Here is a 24,554-nt window from a genome sequence, read left to right on the forward strand (position 1 = left end):
GAACGTGACACGACTCAACCGTGCCCAGAAGAACCTGGGAGCACCGCCAGGTGAAGATGTCAGAGCCGGACCCGCAGGAGAGCAGAGTAGAGGCGAAGGAGGCGGCCCACACCCAAGACACAGGGAAAACCTCGGCGGCCTCCCCACAACTGGAAACCAGGACACCCCCGGAGCGAAGGGGCACATACCGCAGCAAGGGAGAAGAGCGAGAGGCGAAGCACTGTAGCAAAAAGGGCGCCAAACACCAGCACTGAAACACACCGCCCAGACCAAAACAAACTCCACGGCACATGCGCATGACACGCTGGCCGAACCGCACAACCCTCTCTGCGGGAAGGCGCCAACCAGGACTACTGCACTAGAAAAGTAGCCAAAAGAGGAGGCAGGAACAATAAAACCGGCCAACGAAGCAAAGACAGAGCCCAAAAAGGTACCCAACAGGGCGACAAGTAGCCCAACAGGGCGACAAGTAGCCCAACAGGGCGACAAGTAGCCCAACAGGGCGACAAGTAGCCCAACAGGGCGACAAGTAGCCCAACAGGGCGACAAGTAGCCCAACAGGGCGACAAGTAGCCCAACAGGGCGACAAGTAGCCCAACTGGGCGACAAGTAGCCCAACAGGGCGACAAGTAGCCCAACAGGGCGACAAGTAGCCCAACAGGGCGACAAGTAGCCCAACAGGGCGACAAGTAGCCCAACAGGGCGACAAGTAGCCCAACAGGGCGACAAGTAGCCCAACAGGGCGACAAGTAGCCCAACAGGGCGACAAGTAGCCCAACAGGGCGACAAGTAGCCCAACAGGGCGACAAGTAGCCCAACAGGGCGACAAGTAGCCCAACAGGGCGACAAGTAGCCCAACAGGGCGACAAGTAGCCCAACAGGGCGACAAGTAGCCCAACAGGGCGACAAGTAGCCCAACAGGGCGACAAGTAGCCCAACAGGGCGACAAGTAGCCCAACAGGGCGACAAGTAGCCCAACAGGGCGACAAGTAGCCCAACAGGGCGACAAGTAGCCCAACAGGGCGACAAGTAGCCCAACAGGGCGACAAGTAGCCCAACAGGGCGACAAGTAGCCCAACAGGGCGACAAGTAGCCCAACAGGGCGACAAGTAGCCCAACAGGGCGACAAGTAGCCCAACAGGGCGACAAGTAGCCCAACAGGGCGACAAGTAGCCCAACAGGGCGACAAGTAGCCCAACCGGCCCACAAGTAGCCCAACAGGGCGACAAGTAGCCCAACCGGCCCACAAGTAGCCCAACCGGCCCACAGGTAGCCCAACCGGCCCACAGGTAGCCCAACCGGCCCACAAGTAGCCCAACCGGCCCACAAGTAGCCCAATCGGGCCAAAAGTAGGCCAAACCGGGCCACTGGCCACAAGCAGCCCAACCGCAAGTAGCCCAAAACGGTGACAAGGCCGAGAAGCCGACAGACGTTCCAATAACGCGGAAAATAACGAAAACCTTCCCGAACCCTCGAGAACACAGAAGCCAACACGAGTCCCGAAGGCACACAAAGGCGCAGGCGCACCCGAGACCAGAAGTCACGTAGAACCCAAGAACGGGGAAACATGACGAAAACACCGTCCCAAAATGGGTGGGAGGAAACATCCACCCACAGGACGGAACCAACCGACTCAAAGGCCAAGGAACCGAGCCCGGGGAGGGGCCGACGCCCAACAGCACGTACAGCGAGTGGAGAGGAAAGACCCCACTCCGAGTAACCACAAGCCCCGCCTAGAAGGGGATAAAAAACCCCCATGGGGTCCTAGGGGGCCAAGGCCCCCCAAGTCAGCCCCTCCACAGCCCCGGGCACCTACACGACAGGCCCCGGGGCCGAGCCGTCCCCCCAAAGCCCCGGCCGTACCAGAAAACCGGGGCAGCCGCGAAAACACTAAGGAAGGGAGCCCACTGGCAGATTCTTACAACACGGCTGGAGGAACAGGCTCAAATGCCCGGATGCAGGCAGGAAGGGGGATCCAGGGGAAAGACAAGGGGGCGTGGAAGGAACCGAAACAACCAACACCCCCAAGTCCCAACATGAACCAAAACGGGGCAGCCCCGGGGCTCCCGGGGAGTAAACCGGGAGAGCGTTGCCACCACCAAGGCTCAAAGTGCAACGCCCCTGCTGCCCGCACCCGCTTAGTCAGCACAACTGGGTAACCGAGCCACGACGAGCAACCAAACTCGCAGGACTCTGGGTTGAAGGTGTCACCGACCCCACAGGCAGCAGACGGAGGCAAAACAGAGAGTCACCCAGAGACAAAGGGTGAGAGCAACCCTCAAACTCGCTGGAAGCAAGGGGGGACTCTGGGGTCACATCCATCGGACCCGCGCGCCCCCAGGGGTTTCCCAGGGTCCTGAGCGTTTACTATAAGAGGACTCGCGCTCAGGTAATCCCAGGCAGGGTACTGCTAACCGGCACCCAAAGCTACCAAACAACTTTCTAAGAGCTGAACCCCCGGGACGTGTACTCTCACGGGGACCTATCAGGGGGTACCACCAGAAAATACTCAGAACACAAGGGACACAAGGGTCAAGAATGAAGGCAGACCCCCCCCCCACCAGGTAGATAAACAAAAAGAAAAAGAAAACCCCGCAAGAGGACAGCGTACCCAAGCGGAACAGAGCCGGCCGCCATGATTGGTAAAGACAAGCTGCACAGTACCCTGCACCCCACCAGTGCAAAACTGCCCCTTACTCTAAGGCGAACAAGGGAGACAGAACACCCGAGCACACAAAGAGCGGCCGAAAACCAAGCAGTAAACGGCCTAGCGGGGAAGGACCCAAGGAACTTGTGGAAGGTGGCCCCAAGCCCCAAGGGCAGTACTTACAGGGCACCTAGGGAAGGGAACCTTAGGCGCATGCAGCCCGAGTACTGGAGAATCACTCCTGGCTCATGCACCACCTAGAAGACAGACACCACACTCTAGGTAGAGTGCTGAAACTACTGGAGCCGGAGCACATAACCGGTGCCTATAGCATCAGCCGAAGAACTGATGGGTGGATAGCCGGCGTGGGAGGTCTGGGGCTCCCCCTTCCCCCTCCCGGGGAGGGGGGAGCTGCACAGACAGCGGCGCTGTGACGTGTGACGTCATACTAGTTTGCTTGTTTTCTGTTGAGGAGTTCTGTCCACTAGTTCGGCTCTAGGTAGCAATTTTCCCCAGAATAGAGGTTTGTTTTGGAATGCTTACCTTTCTGGATGCTTGACCCAGTCGATGGCAGACACAGAATGCTTCCAACCACACGGGGGTTTCTATAGGCCATTGCTCCCCTTGCCTCTCTGAGGGGGCCAGGTTTTGGCCTTGGTCCCCGGTAGGCCTTAGAACTTCATACACATGACTGATGCCAAAGTCTGACATTAGCATAGCAGCCTGGTAAAGCTCCGGGGAGCCGACGGGGCTCCCCCCAGAAAAAGAGGCGATATGATTGCTACATACAAAATAGTAACGGGAATGGACAAAATTAATAAGGAAGAATTATTGAGGCATGGAACTTCATGAACAAGAGGCCGTACATTTAAGCTAACTAAACAAAGCAGCCAAAGAAATATAAGCAAAATAAATTTTTCAAAGAGTGAGACAATTGGTACAAGTTAAGTGATAAGGTGGTAGAGGTCAAAACCGTCAGTAATTTCAGTTTCATATGACAGATTGCTGGGAAGACGGCACCACAAGCATAGCACTCATCCTGTTACTACACACAAAAGTGATTATATAATTCTGTCTCTATTGTACTGCAAAACCCACTCTACCTGGAGTGGGTTCTGAGAGTTCTATTTTTACTTGTACCAGACCCGACTTGTGATCAGTCATCTGGTATAACAGCCCATCCTCCTGTTTTGGCAGTACTTACAGTAACGACGACGACAATAGTATACATACCTACGTTCAACGAAATTAGAACCTAGAAATCTGAACTATTGAGTTGGACAAACTGGAAAACTATTTTTTACTTGTGTTGTTTTGACAAACTAAATTAACCTATCCTAAGCTCCCTAGGTCTAATTCGCAATATCTGAGGCCTAATACAGTACATGTGCGTGCACTATACTAGGCCTAGGAATATTTAAGTTTGTGTTTTAGCTTCATTTATTTTAAAAGAAGTCCTTACTAGTCAGTATACTACTATCTATAAGCTAATATGTACGAATTCTAACTATTGACGATCATCACAATAGATACTATCTAAACAGGATGGGTTTGGTATTACCAAATGACAAATTTGGTATTAAGGTCTAGATATTCAGGTCCCTGTGACACAGTGATAGCATGTTCCAGAGCAATTTTGGCTAGGTCCGATCACTGGCCAGAGAGTCAACTGGATCACAATCCTTAATATTCACACCTGTTTCCCCTGCAGTAATTAAGGACTAAGTCCCTTAACATGAGTCAGAAGTCGTCTGCTCATATACCCACCAGTATCAATAAGCATTTATACATCACCACAATTGCATAATTTTAAAATCCCACCATTCCTAGAGTGTTGCCAAGTCTGCAGGTTTTCTGGTTTGAGAGCCCTGCAAGGGCACCAACACAGCAGAGGGAAGCAGCAAGGTAGGCCATCTGGTGACTCTCTGTGTAGCCACCAGCAGCTGTAGCTGCATACCCTCCAAGGAAGGTAGCAGCAGGAATGGCATAGAGGTAATTATATTCTGGAGGATCATTAGGCCTGGAAATATAAAAAAGTTTATTTTTAATCTATCTTGGACAAAAACAGAGTGAGCGTGTATATTGTATTCCATGTATGAACAAATCAATATCAAGCATAAATGTGGCTTTCCAAAAAAAAAAAAAAAAAGGTAATAATGCATACCGCTTGAACATGTCCAACATTCTCTGCGTAACAAGAAAACCACCAAAGATGTTAATGAACGAGATGAAGGCAGCAGAAGCAGCTAGTGCCTGGATTATGTTGGAAGGATAATAACCTCCACCCATCAGCAGCAGACCACCCACAGCTGTAATCCCTGCAATACAGTTTTGCTAACACTAATCAAACTGTGACCTTGAACATTATAATAGATACAGTATATATCTATTGGCACCATATAAGGAGTTTATATAAAATTAATGAACCTTGAGTTAAATTTACACAAAATTAAGCACTGAATGTAATAAAATGTCCTATATAGTTGGCCATCCTAGTAGCAATCTAAGCTTTATTCTGGTATTACCAAGTCTTAGCTAATCACAAATATTATGAGACCCATTCTTATATATATATTCCCATTCTACAAGAAGCATGGGAATAAAACCATGGGCACACAGCCTGGAAACAACCAGTTACACAGCCTAAAAACAGCCATGCACAAAGCCCAAAAACAGCCATGCACAAAGCCCAAAAAACCAGCATTCAATGTAATGAAACGCCATTTTCTGGGTGAGACCTGGAGGCTCCCCGGAGTTATACCAGGCTGATATGCTAATGTCAGACTTTGGCATCAGTCATGTGTATGGAGTTCTTAGGGCCTACCAGGGACCACGGCCAGAACCTGGCCCCCCTCAGAGAGGCAAGGGGAGCAATGGCCTATAGAAACCCCCGTGTGGTTGGAAGCATTCTATGTCTGCCATCGACTGGGTCAAACATCCAGAAAGGTAAGCATCCCAAAACAAATCCCTATTTTGGTAAAAATTGCTACCAGAAGCCGAACTAGTGGATAGAACTCCCAACAGAAAACAAGCAAACAAGTATGACATCACACGTCACCGCACCTCTGTCTGCGCAGCTCCCCTCTCCCCAGGAGGGGAAAGGGGGAGCCCCAGACCTCTCAGGCCGGTTATCCACCCACCAGTTCTGAGGCTGGATGTCAAAACACGCGAAAAACCGCCGACCGGAGGGAGGGAGGGTTGCCGGGGAGCCTCCGGGTCTCACCCAGAAAATGACGTTTCATTACATTTAACGCTGGTTTTCTAGGGGGAGCCCCATCGGCTCCCCGGAGCTAACTACCCACAGAGGAAGGTCAAAGGGACAGATCCGGGAGGCGAACACCACGCACCCCTCAACGAAAAGTGATACAACTGGCTGCAACTGCCAACCCAAGGCGACACAGGCCCGAACGAGCACGGGAACGACACGAGACAACGAGCAGCTAGGCCCCTGTACAGCCCCAAAAAGCCCCGTGCCTGAAGTCAGCAAGGACACGCCGTCAAGACGACAGCAAGAGCAGTGAAACCACGAACGCCACGGGCAAAGAACACAGGCTGGCTAGTCGCAATAACACGGCGGACGACCCGGGACACCTTCTCCCGTAAACAGGGAAGAACGGAACCGGATCAACCGAAAGCGCGCCCAGGACACACAAGCTGCGGCGCGCAAATAATAGCGAAGGGACACAACTGAACACAAAACATGACACACCCCTGGCCCGACCAACCAAGAATCCCCCCGGAACGCTGTAGCCTCACCCCGTGCCAGAAAAAAGGGAGACGGCTGCAAACGAACAAACCAAATGACATGACCGAAGGAGAGCAAGAAGCTCAGCGACCCGAGCGTAAGAGGTAAATGCCAACAGGAAAAGTGCTGTCAAAACAAACCCGAATCGAAGAGGCCACCACCAACCAAGGAGAAGAAAGAGCACGCTGTCCAGATACCAGGACAGACCAAACGGCGCAAGAACAGGCCAGAGGTGAAACAACGCACGAGACAGCCTACGAACGGCTCAGATGTAACACCAAGACCGAAAGAAAGCTGAAGTGACTCTGCCAGCGCCACACAAAACGAGACGACAGTACGCAGCAAGTCAACGGCCCCCAACCCCCACCAGAAAAGCCAAGCCGACGCCAAGAAACGCAGCCACCTAAGAAGGGACAAAAGGAAAAGGAAGGACTGCCAAATTACTCCATACTGCTACCAAGAAAAGCACACAGGAAGGACACCAACTACGAAGCCACCCGACCACCTACCAAAGGTGAGAGACTCGAGACAGAACCCAACCAGCCCCATCCAGGTTCATCCATGCCTAGGAAAAGGCGGAGTCGCTGGAAGATCTCGTGTGTGACCATCGAGTAGGTAGAGCCGGAAAAAGAAAACCCCCGGAAGAGGACAGCGTACCCAGGCGGAACAGAGCCGGCCGCCATGATTGGTGAAAACAAGCTGCGCAGTACCCTGCGCCCCTACCAGTGCAAAACTGCCTCTTACCCTAAGGCGAACAAGGGAGACAAAACCCCCTATCACACAAAGGGTGGCCGAAAACCAAAAAAGTAGACGACCTAGCAGAAGCAGGACCCAAGGAACTTGTGGAAGGTAACCCCAAGCCCCAAGGGGCAATACTTACAGGGCACCTAGGGAAGGCAACCCTAGGCGCATGCAGCCCGAGTACTGGAGACTTGCTCCCGGCTCACACATCACCTAGAAGACACCACATTCTAGGAACAGTGCTGAAACAACCACTGGAGCCAGAGCACACAACCAGTGCCTTTAGCATCAGCCAAAGAACTGATGGGTGGATAGCCGGCCTGAGAGGTCTGGGACTCCCCCTTTCCGGGGAGGGGGAGTTCCGATTCCATGCGATAGTGTGCGCCTGGCACACTATTGCATGCCAGGCGCCCCCCCCCCCTCCCTCGCACTTCACGGAGAAAAAACTTGAAGATGATATTTTAAATGAGGTCATATTCCCAAGAGGCTACTCAGTCCAGAGAGGGGACAGAAAAATTAGGAAAGACGGTGGCGCTGCTGTGCTGGTGAAAGAACACCTAAAGTTAAACGAAATAATTGCCAATCCACGAAAAGTTGACATAATAGCATTAGTCGGCGACTTCAACTTGAAATCCATAGACTGGGAGGCATATGAAGCTAGACTGGGAGGCATATGAAGCTAGACTGGGAGGCATATGAAGCTAGAACGGAGGATTTTTGGACTTGTAGATTCGTAAACCTCATCCTGGAAACATTCACGTTTCAACATGTTAAACAAGCTATGAGGATGAGGGAAGGAGACGTTCCCTCCATGCTGGATTTGATATTTACCAGTAAAGAGGAAGAGATATTTGACGTTCAGTAACTCCCTCCCTTGGGTAAAAGTGACCATGTCTCTTTGGGAGTAAAGCATGCAATGCGTTATAATCTGGATGAAAATGAAGTTGAAATGGGTTGAAAAGAGTTGAAAAGCCTGATTTCAGGAGAGGTCATTATGGGGAACTCAGATATTTCTTTAAGGAATTTGATTGGAAAGACTTGCTGTTACAAAATGAAGTAAATGAAATATATGTCAAGTTTTGTGAAATATATGATAAAGGCGCAAAAAAATTTATACCAAAGCAGAGATGCAGAACTAGGAAACAGGATTGGTTCGACAGAAATTGCGAGAGGACCAGAGACCAAGACACAAAAAATGGAATATAGAAAGAGGCCAAACCCCCAAACATACCAGCGATACAAAGATGCGAGAAACAACTACACGGCAGTGAGGAGAGAGGCAGAAAGAAATTTTGAAAAAGGGATTGCAGACAAATGTATAACAGAACCAGGTCTATTCTATAAATTCATAAACAACAAATTGCAGGTGAAGGATAATATTCAGAGGTTGAAAATGGGGAATAGATAATGGAAAATGAAAATGAAATGTGTGAAACATTAAACGAAAAGTTCCAAAGTGTGTTTGTACAAAATGAGTTCTTCAGAGAACCAGACACAATAAGAATTCCAGAGAACAGCATAGAGCACATAGAGGTGTCTAGAGATGAAGTGGAGAAAATGCTCCTGGAGCTAAGTAAGAACAAAGCAGTTGGCCCAGATGGAGTTTCCCAATGGGTTCTGAGAGAATGCGCACCTGAGCTCAGCAGTCCACTTCAGCCGATTTTTCAGACATCCCTGTGTACAGGAGTCGTAGCAGATGAGTAGATGTGTGGAAACAGGCTAACAGTTCCAATCTACAAAAGTGGCAGCAGGGAAGACAACCTCAATTATAGAACTCTATCACTGAAAAGTGTAATAGTCAAAATATTGGGAAAAATAATTAAAACTAAATGGGTAGAACACCTGGAGAAAAACTATATAATATCAGACAGACAGTATGGTTTTTGATCTGGAAGATCCTGTGTAATGAATTTACTCAGTTTCTATGATTGAGCCACAGAGATTTTACAGGAAAGAGACGGTTGGGTTGACCATCTATCTAGACCTAAAAAGGCTTTTGACAGAGTTCCACATAAGAGGTTGTTCTGGAAACTGCAACATACTGGAGGGGTGACAGGTAAACTTCTAACATGGATGAAAAATTTCCTAACTGATAGAAAAATGAGGGCCGTAATCAGAGGCAATGTATCGGATTGGAGGAATGTCACAAGTGGAGTACCACAGGGTTCAGTTCTTGCACCGGTAATGTTCATTGTCTACATAAATGATCTGACAGATGGAATAAATCCTGAAATTACACTTAGGTAATTACACAAAGGGTGGCCGAAAACCAAGCAGTAAACGGCCTAGCAGGGGCAGAACTCAAGGAACTTGTGGAAGGGAACCCAAAGCCCCAAGGGCAGTACTTACAAAGCACCTAGGGAAGGAAACCCTAGGCGCATGCAGCCCGAGTACTGAAGAAACACTCCCGGCTCACACACCACCTAGAAAACAGACACCACACTCTAGGTACAGTGCTGAAACAACCACCGGAGCCGGAGCACACGACCTCAGCCGTTAGCATCAGCCTTAGAACTGAGGGTGGATAGCCGGCGCGATGGGTCTGGGGCTTCCCCTTCCTCCTTCCGTGGAGGGGGTAGCTGCGCGGACAGCGGCGCGGGGACGTGTGACGTCATGATTGTTTGCTTGTTTATTTTAGGGGAATTCTATCCACTTGTTCACCTTGTGGTAGCAACTTTCACCAGAATAGAGGTTTGTTTTGGGACACTTACCTTTCTGGGTGCCTAACCCGGTCAATGGCAGACATAGAATGCTTCCAACCACACGGAGGTTTGTATAGGCCATTGCTCCCCTTGCCTCTTCTGAGGGGGGCCAGGTTCTGGCTCGTGGTCCTCAGTAGGCCCATAGAACTCCATACACATGACTGATGCCAAAGTCTGACATTAGCATATAAGCCTAGTAAGCTCCGGGGAGCCAAAGGGGCTCCCCCCAGAAAAGACTGACACTGATGAGACACCAGAAGCACTTAAATCAGCAGATTTATACATATACCCTCAGCCCATCCTCCAAAAATGGGTAGGTAAACGTAACAGCACAAGTAAGTGCAATTATGTACTATTCATAGCAGTCAGGAATTATACTTATTTTCACTTAGTATTAAACCATATTGTCAAATATATTGTGAATATTTGAGTTATAGCTATATTGATATTACAGTTTTATAAAACTAATAAAACAAAACTAAAATATATCAATAAATTGTACAGTAACTCGAGATTTTTCAAATTTTGTATAGAATCTCTTTTGTTTAATAAAACTGAAAAATAAATTCCTGATATTTAAAACTTGTGTATAGCGAATTTAACTTGAAAACTTCATCCTAAAATTCTGAATGTCTTGACAGAAAACGAGAAGAATAAATGGGGAGGTAAATACAACAGCCACGTAAGTGCAATTATGTACTATGTATGACAGTAAGGAAATTGTACTTATTACACTTAGTATTAAACCGTACTGTCAATTTGGAAGATGGGTTGTATACCCCATACAAGAGAGGGAGCAGAGCATTGGCTAAGAGCTATAGACCAGTTGCACTAGCATCCCACATAATGAAAGTTTTGAGAGCGTGATTGAGTTGGATCTTCTCCAGTTTTATGGAGACCAATGACTTCCTCAACCCAGGCCAATTTAGATTTAGAGCGTTAAGATCATGCCTTTCACAGTTAACTCGACCACGGTGACAAAATCACCGATGCATTTTTTATATTTTATTTATATATACAGTACAAGAGTTCTTACATTCTTGTGAAACCACTAGCATACATAGCGCTTTTGGCAGGTCCTTTATCTTAATTTTCCCTGGAATACGGCCAGCCAAATCATTTAACAACCAGGTACCCCATTCGCTGCTGGGTTAAAAAGAGGCACACAGTTAAAGACTGGCACCTAGTCAATCCTCCCCGGCCAGGATATGAACCCAGGCCTAATCGCTCGCGAAGCGTGGATTAGAAGAAAAACAATGCAAATGTCATATACATGGAATTTGCAACTGTGACCATGGAGTGATAACCCACAAACTGATGTCAATAGGAATAACAGGTAAATTTGGGAGATGAATATTCAATTTTCTGTTAAACAGAATGCAAAAAGTAAAATTAAATAAAATAAAATAGTTTATATTTTTGTTACAGTTCTAAAGGAGGAATCATTCACCCCTGCATGAATTTGTTATGCATCTTTGTGGCATTCTTGCCATATTCTCTTGTTATTCTCCTACACTGAGCTTTAATTTTGCTCTGTACCTAGTGTTACCCAATCTCCTAATTTTTATGTAATATCAAACAACCTTATCATTGTGTTCATTGCTGTCTTCTTTTATGTGCTAGCCATATGCTGTATTGTGACTACCAATTTTTGTCAACTACCATTCAAGCTGTCATTGCAACCAATCTTATATTGTTTCTGCTGTATTATGCCTACCAATTTTTTTGTCAACTACCATTCAAGCTGTCATTGCAATCAATCTTAGCTACCTATGTGCTTTAATATACTGTACCTACAATTTTCTCTCATCTTTTTTTTCATTTCATGTAATCTGTTATCATTTTTTGTCTATAATTTTGCAAGTATTTACCTCCTTAAAATTTTCTTAGATTAAGGACCTGCCCGAAACGCTGTGCGTGCTAGTGGCTTTACAAGACTGTAATTACCATATTCGTATCCTCACATTCCTTATGTACATTCTTGTATATGCATAAATAAATAAATAAATAAATGTTACACAACCTTATACTGTCAAATGTTATATAGAGCTTCAACAGCTTCCCATGACTTATAGCCTCACTGTGTCTAAATTTGGCCCTGGGTCACTCTGCAGCTGCCATATGGCATATTTGTGTCATTTTTTGAAGCCTGTGTAAACTTCTTTTCCATTTTCATTTCTAGTTCCTCTAATGTGCCAAAACTTTCATATTTTAGCCTTGTCTAATTATATTAGTTACAATTATACCAACCATGCAAATGAGATGCCTAAATATTCCCTTTCATACTGGTACTATTATTACTACTATTTTTTCAAATACATTTTCAAATATATAAATACTTCCTTAAAAGAACAGGTGACTATATTCTTTTGTACAGTATTTAGCTACAGTCCTCTGCTGCCACAGGGTGAGCAAAGAACACATTTCTATATACTATATTGGACTGTTCTAATTATCCTTATTAGAGATTCAGCAACTTTCTTTGTATTAGGTTTATGTGCTAAAATTATTTAATATACCACCATGCCAGAGAGTCATCTTGTAACTCACCTGAAATAGCATTTGTGACTGACATAAGTGGTGAATGTAGGGCTGGGGTGACAGACCAAACAGTGTGGTAGCCCACGATGCCAGCCAAGGCAAATGTGGTCATCATCTGTGTCATGGCAGCATTGGGTGACCCAATACCCAAGCTCACCAAACTAGCCAGACCTGTGAAAAACAAGTTGAGAAAATTTTTGATTAGGAATTACATAAGATTTTAAATTTCAGAATTACAGAACAGAAAATGAATGAAAAATAAAAATACAGTACTGATAAATTAAAAAACAATCTTGATTATTGAAATGAAATAACAAATTACAAATTTCAAAATGAAATAACAAATTGAAAAATATGAGTAGAATTTTGTATAAAATGTATTTTTAAGTTAATATTTTTTGGGGTCTGGAACAGATTAATTCAATTTACATTATTTCCTGTGGGAAAATTTGCTTTGTGTGACGAATTTTTAGATGACGACATGTCTCTGGAAATGGATTACGATCGTGAACAAAAGTACCAGTCTATCTCTAAAAAGTTAATTTCAACTTTGAGACCTAATAAAAATTAATTTCTGACCAAATCTCACCATTTTTACATATGTGCAAAGTGCTTAGTTCTAAGGAGCCCTCGCTGTTATTTAGTCATAGACCCATAACTTTTGGAGTTATAAATTTTTTATATCTAAATTTTGTACATATTTGGAAGGCCACAGTGAATAATTTTTTTTACAGTAAACTATGCTCTCAAACAATATTTTGCAGCAAGCAACATGAACGTTATATGCCACTCTGAGACCATAATGAATAAAATAAAAATTGGTGACATTTTAACATTTTCATTTTTATACCTAATTTGATTTTTTCCCCTGTTCATGGTATGATGTTTGTCCATTAGGAAAAGTTGGAGCATTTACCATGATGATGATATTTACAAAAACTTGAATGTTTGAGGAAGTTTCAGTCACAGTCACCCTTAACTCTTAAGAGTATTATTTTATAATATCTATACTTGCCTGAGGTATACATAAGAGAATCCTTCAAGGTCAGGTTAAAGTAGTTAGGGGGTGGTGGTGGTTCTTTTACTACAGCTGAACTTGTAACTGTTGTTGGTGACACCACAGGCGGAGGTGGAGGTGGCCATAGCATCTTGCCATTTTGCAAAATGATAGACCCTCTTACTACTTCATCCTCCAGGTTAATGTTGAAATGTTCTTTCTCACCAATGGACAGCAAAAACTTAGAGATGTTATTGCCATACAAAAAGGAAGCCTGGGTGGCTAAGCGTGAAGGAAGGTCTGTCAGTCCAATGTGAGTGACATCATTGTAAACTATTACCTCACCAGGGACAGTTGTTTCAATATTGCCTCCAGCTTCTGCTGCCAAGTCTACCACAACTGAGCCAGGTTTCATTGCATCTATATGTTCCTAAAAAAAAGAAGAGATTACATATTTGGAATTCTAAAACAGTTAACTTACAAAGATGAGTCAAGATGTCCATATGGCCAACTTCACAGATTCTCACAGAGATTAAATTCCATAATTATTTGCAATATAGTGCTAGGCAATTCCATTATTTCCCATGCTTCTCCTTTCAACAACATTTCTGAAGGTTTTAACACCAATAAATGATCCCAATACTGAACCACCTATGGAAACCAATAACTTCCTAAAGTTCTTACACTATAAACTAAATACAGTATCTGCAGAATTCAATAAACTGGAATTCCACAAATAAACCATTTGGAATAAATGGAAGAATACTAGAATGGATAAAACTATAGTTAAAACAAAGGAAACAGAGTTGTGCTAAGTGGGAATGAATCTGACTGGAGAAATATGATAAATGGGGTACAACAGGGGTTCATTTTGAGGCCAACCCTTTTTGTCATACACATCAATGACATATCAGTAGATGAGAATATTACAAACCACATCAAATTTGCAGACGACACAAAGATTAATGGTAAAGTGGGAAATGATAATTATGTTGAAGCCTTACAAAGAGATCTGTTGGAACTCCATAAATGGTCAGATGGCTGGGAAATGCTTTTGAAATATTGACACATGCATGACCCTGCATGTGAGGCATAACAACCCAAAGACACATGCCACAACTACCAAATTAATAACATTACACTACAGCAGATTGAAAAAGAAAAAAACCTTGGAGTCAAAATCCACCACTCAATGAAAGTTGCACAGCAGGTAAGGGAAGCAGTCAAAAAACCAGCATTAAATGTAATGAAACGCTATTTTCTGGGCGAGCCTCGGAAGCTCCCTGGAACTTATCGGGCTAATGTATGTTATATTAGACTGTGAGTTCAGACCTACCAGGGACCAGCGCCAGAACCTGGGCCCTTCAGAGAGGTTTCAGGAAGCAATGGCCTTGGAAAACCCTCGTGGTTGGGGGGTTTTCCTTATCTGCCATCGAATGGGGTTAGGCACCCAGAAAGGTAGGCATAACAAAACAAACCCCACATGGTAAGAAACTAAAACAAAAAACTGAACAAAGAGGTAGAAACTCCCTACAATCCCAAGGAAACAAGCAAACATCACACTTTACTGCCGTGTCGCTCGTCTGCGCAGCCCTCCCAGCCACAAGGGGGAGGGGGGACCTGGACCTCACCACACCGGCTGCCTAACATCAGTTCGGAAGCTAAGCTTCAACCAACGCGAAAAAACTGCTGACCGGTGGGAGGGAGGGTTGCCAGGGAGCCTCCAGGGCTCACCCAGAAAATGGCGTTTCATTACATTCAACGCTGGTTTTCTGTGGGGGAGCCCCTACAGCTCCCTGGAGCTACATACCCAAAAAGAAGGAAAAGAGAGGGTTGACCTGGGAGGCAGCCGCAACAAACTCCGCAAACACGAAGTCAAGATAACAGGCAGCAACCTGGAACCCAAAGCAACACAAGAACGCACAGGAGCAGACACGTTCACAAAAGAATGGGCAGCCAGGAACCTGTGCGACCCCAAAATACTCACGCCCGAAATGAGCACAAGACGTCACCAAACACGGCAGTGAAAGCTGCAAACGTCCGAACAGCACGAGCGCAGGGACAGACCGCAGGCTGGTAGACTTAAGAACCATGCGGACGACCTGGGAGACCCGAGCCCTGAAACAGGGAACGAGGGAAACCGGATCAACCCAAAGCGCATCCCCAGCCACGGCACGCAGGTAACAGCGAAGAGCCACTACCGGACAACACATGACACCCCCCCGGCCGAACTAAGCATCAATAACCCAGGGACCCCTCTGGAAAGCAGCCCATCTCAACCGTCGTCAGAAGGAGGGAGAAAGGCTGCAAACGTACAAACCTACCACCAGCACCAAAAGAGCAGAAACCCCTGCACCTGAAGAGAACCGGAAGCTCCCTGACCTGATACGCAGAGGCCAATGCCAACAAAATACAGTATGGCCTTTGACAAACAGTCTTGAACCAAAGGGGCTACCACAAACTGAGGAGAGGAAAGATAAGAGGGCACCCTAATCAAGGACTAGGACAGCTCAGGCGGTGCATGAGCAGGCCAGAGGTAAAAAAAAACAAGAGAAAGCGTACGGAACAGGGCGGATGTAACGTCCACCCCAAACGCAAGCCGGAGCAGCTCCACCAGCGCCACACAATACAAGGCGACAGTAAGAAGCATCAATTAACAGTCCTGAAAACCCAAGAAAGGACAAGACAACCAGATGCAAAAAAGAAGACAACCTATGAAGAGCAAGAAAATGGCGAATAGAAATGCCAGGAACATCATACTGTCGCCGAGATGAAGCTTGCAGGTGAGACACCATCAACGAAGCCACCTGATCACCATAGAGATGGTGATACATCTGCGTTAAAAGACCAGACGCGAAGAGCCGAGGAGAAGGTTGAACCAGTCACATACAGGACCGGTCTGACCAGTCAAAAGAGGCGGAGCCGCGGGAAACGCCCCGGGTTCAAACACCTATCAAGCAGCATCTGAAAACAAAGCTCGGGCGGCCACCAAGAGACCAAAAGGACTACTCTCCTTGGGAAGGACTCTAACCGAGCAAAAACCTGAAGTAATGGCTGGACAGGGAGAAGAGGAACAGGTAACTCCACCTCGACCAGTTCTGCTGAAAGCTTTTGCTTTTGCTCGGCTGACCCGGGCTGCCTCACTCTCCCCCCGTGGGGGAAAGGGCAGGGAGCAGGGAGCTAGTTGGACAAAGCAGGGAGCTTTGTCAAGTCAGGGAGCTAGTTGGACAAAGCAGGGAGCTTTGTCAAGTCAGGGAGCTAGTTGGACGAAGAGTTACTTGTTTGTTTTCTTTCTGGGGAGTTCCTTTGCTTTTTTGAGGACATAGGTTGCAATTCTAACCTGACTGTGGTCTGTTTTGTTTTGTTTTGCCTACCTTTCTTGGTGCCTTCCCTGGTCGATGGCAAGTATGATATACTTTAAATGTAAAGTGTTCATAGGCCATTGCTCACTGCGCCTCTCTGAAGGGGCCAGGTACTGGCGCTGGTCCCCAGTAGGCAACAAGAACTCTGACCGATGACCTCAAATAGGATAGCATTATCAGTGGGATAGCTTCAGGAAGCAGACGGGGCTCCCCACAGAAAAAGTAGATAAAGAAAAAAAGAAAAGATATTATTAAGGATACTTACTCTTTTAATCAGAACTGGGGCTTTTCTTCCAGGAATAAGAGCTGTAGAAATTATAACATCTACTTCTTTGGCCTGCTTTGCAAATAGAGCCATCTCTGCATCAATAAACTCCTTAGACATCTCTTTTGCATAGCCACCTGTACCCTCTCCCGATTCCTGGAATATGATTTGAGAACATAATAAAGACTTATTGGGACAATTTTGCCTGCAAGTGTTTTATAATACCTAACATACACATAGATAGTGTTTATAAAAGGAAATGTAAAGGTCAGGAATGCATACGTGGGGCAAGGTCAGGGAGGCATATCACCACTGCCTCACTCCATTTGCCATCGCCCTCACTCCACACCACTACCACATGACAGTTCATGTGGGCATGTGAAGCATCATGTTGCTTTGGGCCATCATATGTGGAAGATTACTTTTTCTGGCTTTAGTGAAGTGGAATGTGAAAATTGTTTCACTACTCCTGTGGCTAGTGGCAGTGGTGTACAAAGGAGGAAGAAGAAGGGAGATTTAAGAGTTTAATCCGTTCCTGGAGACAGCTCGTAATCCAAAAACTCTTAAAACGAAGCTAATTTCCCCCCCCCCAAAAAAAAATAATGGGAAGTGAATTAATCCGTTCCTGAATACCCAAAAACCTCACTTCAAACTAAATTTTATACCTAATTCATCGAAATCTACAATACAAAACTATGTTCAAGTTATTACTTACCCTTGCTGTTGGCGTATGGAAGATCGTGAGGAGGAGGGAGGAGAGGTGGTGTTACTGTTTGGAAGGGGAGTCCCCTTCCATTGTATCAGGCAGTGAGGACTTCTCTGGTGTGAATTCTCTGGCACGTTTTGCCTGCATACCACTAGGACCTGCTTGTGGCTCACTGCTTGCTCGTCTTATTAAGAATCTGTCTAAAGACACTTGTTTTTCCCTACATTTTAACACATGTCTGTAGCTCCAAGGGCAGTACTTACAAGGCACCTGGGGAAGAAAACCCTAGGCACATGCAGCCTGAGTACTGAAGAATAACTGCGGAGACAGCCGGGCGACAACGGGTGATGTCATACTAGTTTGCTCGTTTTTGTTTGGGGAGTTCTATCCACTAGTTTGGCTTTTGGTTGCAATTTTCACCAGAATAGGGGTTTGTTTTGGGATGCCTACCTTTCTGGGTGCCTAACCTGGTCATGGCAGACATAGAATGCTTCCAATAACACGGGGGTTTCTATAGGCCATTGCTCCCCATGCCTCTCTAGAGGGGGCCAGGTTCTGACTCGTGGTCCCCGGAGGCTCATAAGAACTCCATACACATGACTGATGCCAAAGTCTGACATTAGCATATCAGCCTAGCTAATGATATGCCTAGAATATGCATATCAGCATATTCGGCTCTAGGAAGCCAAAGGGGCTCCCCCCAGAAAAAGCCACCAACTACATATCCACTCTGTGGACACTTCTTACTACTATTCTTCTTTGAGCATCAGACAGGTGGTTGCATCTCTTTATCACTGCATTATCTTTCAGTTCCAGTTATTAGGAGCTGTTCTCCTTATCAACAAAACGTTCTTATTTTTTTTAAATTTGTCTAAAATCAATTTCTGAAAATATTTTGATGAAAGTTTCACGACACTGAAGCCAGTAAGTTGGAGATTTGTTTAACATTTTTAAGTTATTTTTACATAATTCAAATATTTTTTACTTCTGGGGCCAGGTTCTGACTCATGGTCCCCGGTAGGCCTAGAACTCCATGCACTTAAGACTGATGCCAGGGGTCTAATACTGTACATTCATATCAGCCCAGGGAGCAGACAGGACTTCCCCCAGAAAAAATCTATTCCTTCTGTCCATTTAGTGAAAATGACTATGTGCTGTTCTATTGCAATTTCTGCTGTGCCTTCACTATGTAATTGTCTTTTTTTTATTGTAATAATTCAGTTCATTTTTGTTTTTCATCTCAATTTGCTTCAAGCCTTAAAACTAGATATTTTTTCATATCATGCCCAAAACCTTATGCGTATTAGTGGCATAAGGCAAAGTATATACTTGCCCAACCTAGAAATCCAACATTCTTCTTATATCTATCTCATTTCATATGCACGTACTTTTCCCAAAATCTAAATTATTATTATTATTATTTGTTTACGGGTGACATTGGGGATGACACTGGCTGGCCTGTAACACTCCAAATACTTATTACCCAACTTAAAAGGTAAGGTGTGGCTAGCCCCAAGCATCTGGCCTGCCGTCTTGGACAAACAAATTTTCATAAATCTTACCTTAACATGGAGTTCTAAAAACTCTGCTCCAAAGGATTCAACTTGTTCTTTGACAGCTGCTCGTGTGTCAAAGGCACGAACGATGGCACCCATGTTTTTAGCTTGTCCCACAGCAGCCAGACCTGCTACACCACCACCGATGACCAAAACTTTAGCAGGAGGAACCTTGCCTGCGGCTGTTATCTGACCTGGAAGATATTAGCATTACATATATTGATATATTAGATAGCAGCTGTCTGCCTGTACTACTTATTTTACTACCAAAGCTAGTAACACGACTTGTCAGTTTGCAGATCATTATCTTCTTAACATTATCGATGGCCGTGGACGACGCTCACGTCCACTTTTTTTCTCTTGAGTCCTAGCCGTGGACAGCGCTCGCGTCCAATACAAAAATATTTGTATAAAATTCATTTTTTATCCGATCAACTTCAGGATAGTTTCAAAATAAGCGCCCTTTAGAGTGCGCACAATTTGATACCAAAATGAAAGATGTAGCATGAAACCTGATGTCAGAAAACTTAAAAGATTATAAATACATTTTTGGTCAAAATTTTAAAATATTTGTTAAAATTCTATTTATTGTGCTATTATTTTGGGACTAGTTTAAAAATGCGTACCTTTACATTGCGAACAATTTGATACCAAAATGAAAGATGTAACACAAAAATTTATGTCAGAACACTGGAAAGATATAAATAATTTTGTGATGATGAGCGTACAAAATTAAAATATTTATTAAAATTCCAGTTATTGCTCTATTATTATTATGGGACTAGTTTTAAAATACGTGACTTAATATTGCAAACAATTTGATACACAAAATGAAAGTCATAACACGAAAATTGATGTTATCAAACTGAACAAGTATACACATTAGGTTGCGGTGTGCCAATTGGTACTCGTTTACAGGTAACTTTAGGCTTTCGTGTGGGGAATCACGCCGGGCTTTTGTACATTATATGCATATACTCCTGCAGGGAATTTAATTGGGAACACAATGATACCAAAACGAACGATGTAGCACAGGAATTAAGGTGAGAAAACTGAAACGAGTAAACACATTTTACTGATTTTGTGCGCTCACAGGTAACTTTTCCCGAATTTAGGCTTTGCTGTTGGGAGTCACGCCAGGCTTTTGGACATTATATGCACATATACCTGTAGGGAATTCTATTGCGAACACAATGATACCAAAACGAATGATGTAGCACGAGAATTAGAGGGAGAAAACTAAAACGAGTACAATATATGCATTTCAGTGTCGTCGCACACTTGCCCACACGCTCGCCTGCACGCCGGGGGCATGACCTCTAAGTTGGCAGCGCGCATGCCCAGCACGCAATAGTGTTTAGTCATTTTACTTATGAAAAAATACTAAGAATTTTACAACCTCCTCTTCATGCCAAATGACAAAAATTATCTTATGCATTACTGTATGTCAAATGAACAACCGAGGTCTGTAGTGTCAGATGACATCCCCCCTACAATGGGTGGGGCTTCTGAATAAAATGGTGCATCTTAAATCATCTCCAGGCAGCTGGAACATATGGGGCAATTCCTTTCATGCAACTGGATCAGTTTGAGGTTAAATACAAACTAACTTTCACTTACCTGTGAAGAAGCGGCCAAAATGATTAGAAGCTTCAACCACTGCTCGGTATCCAGCAATATTGGCCATCGAACTAAGTGCATCAAAAACCTGGGCACGAGATATTCTTGGTATACAGTCCATAGCTAAAAGAAACAAATAACAACCCTTTGCTTTAGACACTGAAAAGAAAACTAATACTGTACAAAGCTATAATCAGATCATTAAATGTGGGAAATATATTCGTACCACTAGCATGTTACAGCATTAACAAAAATTTGAAACTCTTGGAAACGAGATTCCATCTTAATGCACAAGCACTATATTTCATATAAATACAGCTCGAGTATTTTCAAAATAAATAGCAAATTGGAAAAATAAAATAAAATACAGAAACTTGTTCAAATGCATTAATAAACACTGCAAAATATAAGTACAGTATAGAACAATGACAAAAGCATAAACTTACCAAATACAGTCATATCTTTAGCTGCCAGTTTGTCAACTATGTCTTTGTTTTGTGCAGGATATATGAAAGACACCAAAGTGTTGCCACCCCTCAACAACTCTACTTCTTCAAGCTGTGGTAGCCGCACTTTCAGCACAATGTCTGCAATACCAAATGTCATTGCTTAATACTGCTCAAAAAAAAAAAAAAAAAATGCGTTGAATGTAATGAAATACCATTTTCTGGGTGAGCTCCGAAGGCTCACTCCGTTAGCTCCCCTGAAGCTAACAGGCTGATATGATACATTCGACAGGGGCATTAATCTATTAAGCTCAGCCTATCGGGGACCACGAGCCAGAATCTGGCTCCCTCAGAGAGGTGCAGGGAGCAATGGCCCTGGCATGACTTTTGTTAGGCCAAAGCTAGAATATGCAGCGGTTGTGTGGTGCCCATATCTTAAGAAGCACATCAACAAACTGGAAAAGGTGCAAAGACATGCTACTAAGTGGCTCCCAGAACTGAAAGGCAAGAGCTACGAGGAGAGGTTAGAGGCATTAAATATGCCAAAACTAGAAGACAGAAGAAAAAGAGGTGATATGATCACTACATACAAAATAGTAACAGGAATTGATAAAATTGATAGGGAAGATTTCCTGAGACCTGGAACTTTAAGAACAAGAGGTCATAGATATAAACTAGCTAAACACAGATGCCGAAGAAATATAAGAAAATTCACTTTCGCAAACAGAGTGGTAGACGGTTGAAACAAGTTAGGGGAGAAGGTGGTGGAGGCCAAGACCATCAGTAGTTTCAAAGCGTTATATGACAAAGAGTGCTGGGAAGACGGGACACCACGAGCGTAGCTCTCATCCTGTAACTACACTTAGGTAATTACACTTATGTAATTACCACACACCAGCTAGCCCGCCACTAGCTGCCACTCCCTCCCTCACCTCACCTGACTCACCAACATTCTCTTCCCATCATACTGTTTTTTGCTTCTATTCACTATATATAGACATTATATATGTAAGTATCTGCATGTTTTGTTCACCATAGCAAACCACTAAGCTGATATTGTGAGTCCAGACAGTAAAAGGTGGTCACAGAGTCAGCAGACAACGCTACCTCCCTCCCCACCAAGATTACTCCTCCCACTAGTTCTAATTATCACCACAATCCTGCTATTATCAGAATCCTGGACATTTTTATCACAGTCAGGGGTCTTCTGTAATATTATCATCGCTAAATAATACCATGTACATATATATTTTGACATTTTTAGGCGATGCTGTTGTCACAAGCTGAACAGCAGAGCAGTGTGCTCATGCTGCATGCACCAGCCTTGGTGGCTCACTCAGTACTAAGGCCCTAACACCCGAGAATGTTGCCCACGATTTTTTTTTTTTTAATGGCAGAGTGATAAGACAGTTGAAACCAGTTAGGCGAGGTGGGTGGTGGTGGTCAAAACCGTCAGTCATTTCAAAGCGTTACATAACAGAGTGGTGGGAAGACGAGACACCACGAGCGTAGCTCTCATCCTGTAGCTACACTTAGGTAATTACACACACACACACACCAGGAAGACAGACAGAGGAGGAGTTGGATGACCAATAAGAGGGCTTGATAATGATAATGAGAGGATTGCAGTAAGAGCAGATAAATATAAATCACAATTGTTGGTATTGGTGACCAACTTTAACCCCTTAACTGCGTTGCCTCCAAATATGACACCCCCGCAGTGCGCAGGAAATAAATTCTTTGGAAAAAATTCTTTTTTCTTTTTAAAGTGTCAGAAAAAAAATTGAAATTGTACTTACTTTGGCTGCTCTGGGGTCCGTAAGTTGGGGCGTGACGTCGTCATTCCCTGTTCGCCCGTGACGTACGCTCCCGGAGCCAGTAGGGCGCTCTGGGCAGGGCATGCGAGTTGCCGCAAATATATTTTCGTTCATTTTTTTCGCACAGTTCCAAATACATTTTATTTGTTTTTATGTGCTCATCCTATGTATAGTGAACACGTACACTATATTATGGCAGTAAAACATCCGTACTGTCCGAAGACACTGTGTTACGTGCATGACACTTGTGTACACATATGCAGCACATATTTACAATGTATCATGCTAATTTATGTATATATACAATCTATTTACAGACTATACACTGTCACACACTACATTCACCATCAACACATTCAGAACACCTCGAGTGAGAGCAGCCACACCCAGCCAGTCTCCCTCACTCCAACATCTTACTCGCCAACATTGCTCCTCCCACTATACTGTTATAGTTCTTATTACACATGTTCTATATACCTATCTACATGTTTTATTTACCAGAACTATGCAAGCAAGCATTGTGTAGGTATTGTGTCCAAACAGTACAGTGGCCACTATACACTGCATGAGAAATCACACAGCAGACGACGCTACGATTACGTCACCTCCCTCACCAAAATAGCTCCTCTCAACATTCTCCTGTTGCTGTTCTTACACTATATACACACACTATATATACCCATGTACATATGTTTTGCCCATAGCGAACCACTAAGCTAGTATGGTGAGCAAAACAAGAGTGGCAGCCACACACACACGATGAGGCTACCTCAATTCTCGCCTTCCCTCCCTCGCCAAAATTCCTCCTTCCACAATACTACGCACAATGCTAATTATAACCACATTCCTGCTATTATCACAATCCTGGTCACTAATTCCTGTAAATGAATAATTGACCACACGTTTATTTTGAAAAGGAACCTAAGAAATCATTTGAAGATTCCTAGATGGACGAAATAATGCTGTGGTGCTGTGGCTAGCGCTGTGAATATCGTGAACAGCATTGAATCACTGATATTTGAACATTGTACCCAGTCATTATCACACTCAGGCTCTTCTATAACACTATCATAGCTAAATAATACAAGTTATATATATATTTTGACATTATTAGGCGATGCTGTGGTCACACGCTGAACAGCAGTGCTGTGCGCTCATGCTGTGAGCGCCAGCCTTGGTTGCTCACACACTACTGAGGCTCCCACACCTGGGAATATGGACCACGATTTTTTTTAAAGATGGCGTCTGTTTGCAAGAGCCCTGAGGAAGCTGATGTGAACCCCATGTAGCCGCGGGAGTTTCGAATGGAACATGAAAAATACAAATACCCGGAGGCGCGTTGCGCAAACCAGACGCGAGCCTGCAGGCGCGTTGCGCAGTTTAAGGGTTAAAGCAATAGACTAGGAAGC

The 24,554-nt window shown here is 44.6% G+C and overlaps 1 protein-coding gene across 2 annotated transcripts in view; it reads right to left on the bottom strand.

The window, feature by feature from the left end:
• LOC123748791 (NAD(P) transhydrogenase, mitochondrial) overlaps nucleotides 1-24,554 on the bottom strand; it is a 70,114-nt gene that overhangs the window by 26,922 nt on the left and 18,638 nt on the right. For both annotated transcript variants that reach the window (XM_069322505.1, XM_069322506.1), the window contains 8 exons: nucleotides 21,329-21,469; nucleotides 20,883-21,005; nucleotides 19,269-19,456; nucleotides 17,001-17,156; nucleotides 13,392-13,803; nucleotides 12,386-12,547; nucleotides 4,812-4,965; nucleotides 4,469-4,667 (listed from right to left, as the gene is read on the bottom strand). In XM_069322505.1, the coding sequence (XP_069178606.1) occupies nucleotides 4,469-4,667; nucleotides 4,812-4,965; nucleotides 12,386-12,547; nucleotides 13,392-13,803; nucleotides 17,001-17,156; nucleotides 19,269-19,456; nucleotides 20,883-21,005; nucleotides 21,329-21,469 (1,535 nt within the window). The remainder of the gene's footprint in view (nucleotides 1-4,468; nucleotides 4,668-4,811; nucleotides 4,966-12,385; nucleotides 12,548-13,391; nucleotides 13,804-17,000; nucleotides 17,157-19,268; nucleotides 19,457-20,882; nucleotides 21,006-21,328; nucleotides 21,470-24,554) is intronic.

This window comes from Procambarus clarkii, chromosome 11 (assembly GCF_040958095.1).
Source record: "Procambarus clarkii isolate CNS0578487 chromosome 11, FALCON_Pclarkii_2.0, whole genome shotgun sequence".
Classification (NCBI taxonomy): Eukaryota; Metazoa; Arthropoda; class Malacostraca; order Decapoda; family Cambaridae; genus Procambarus; species Procambarus clarkii.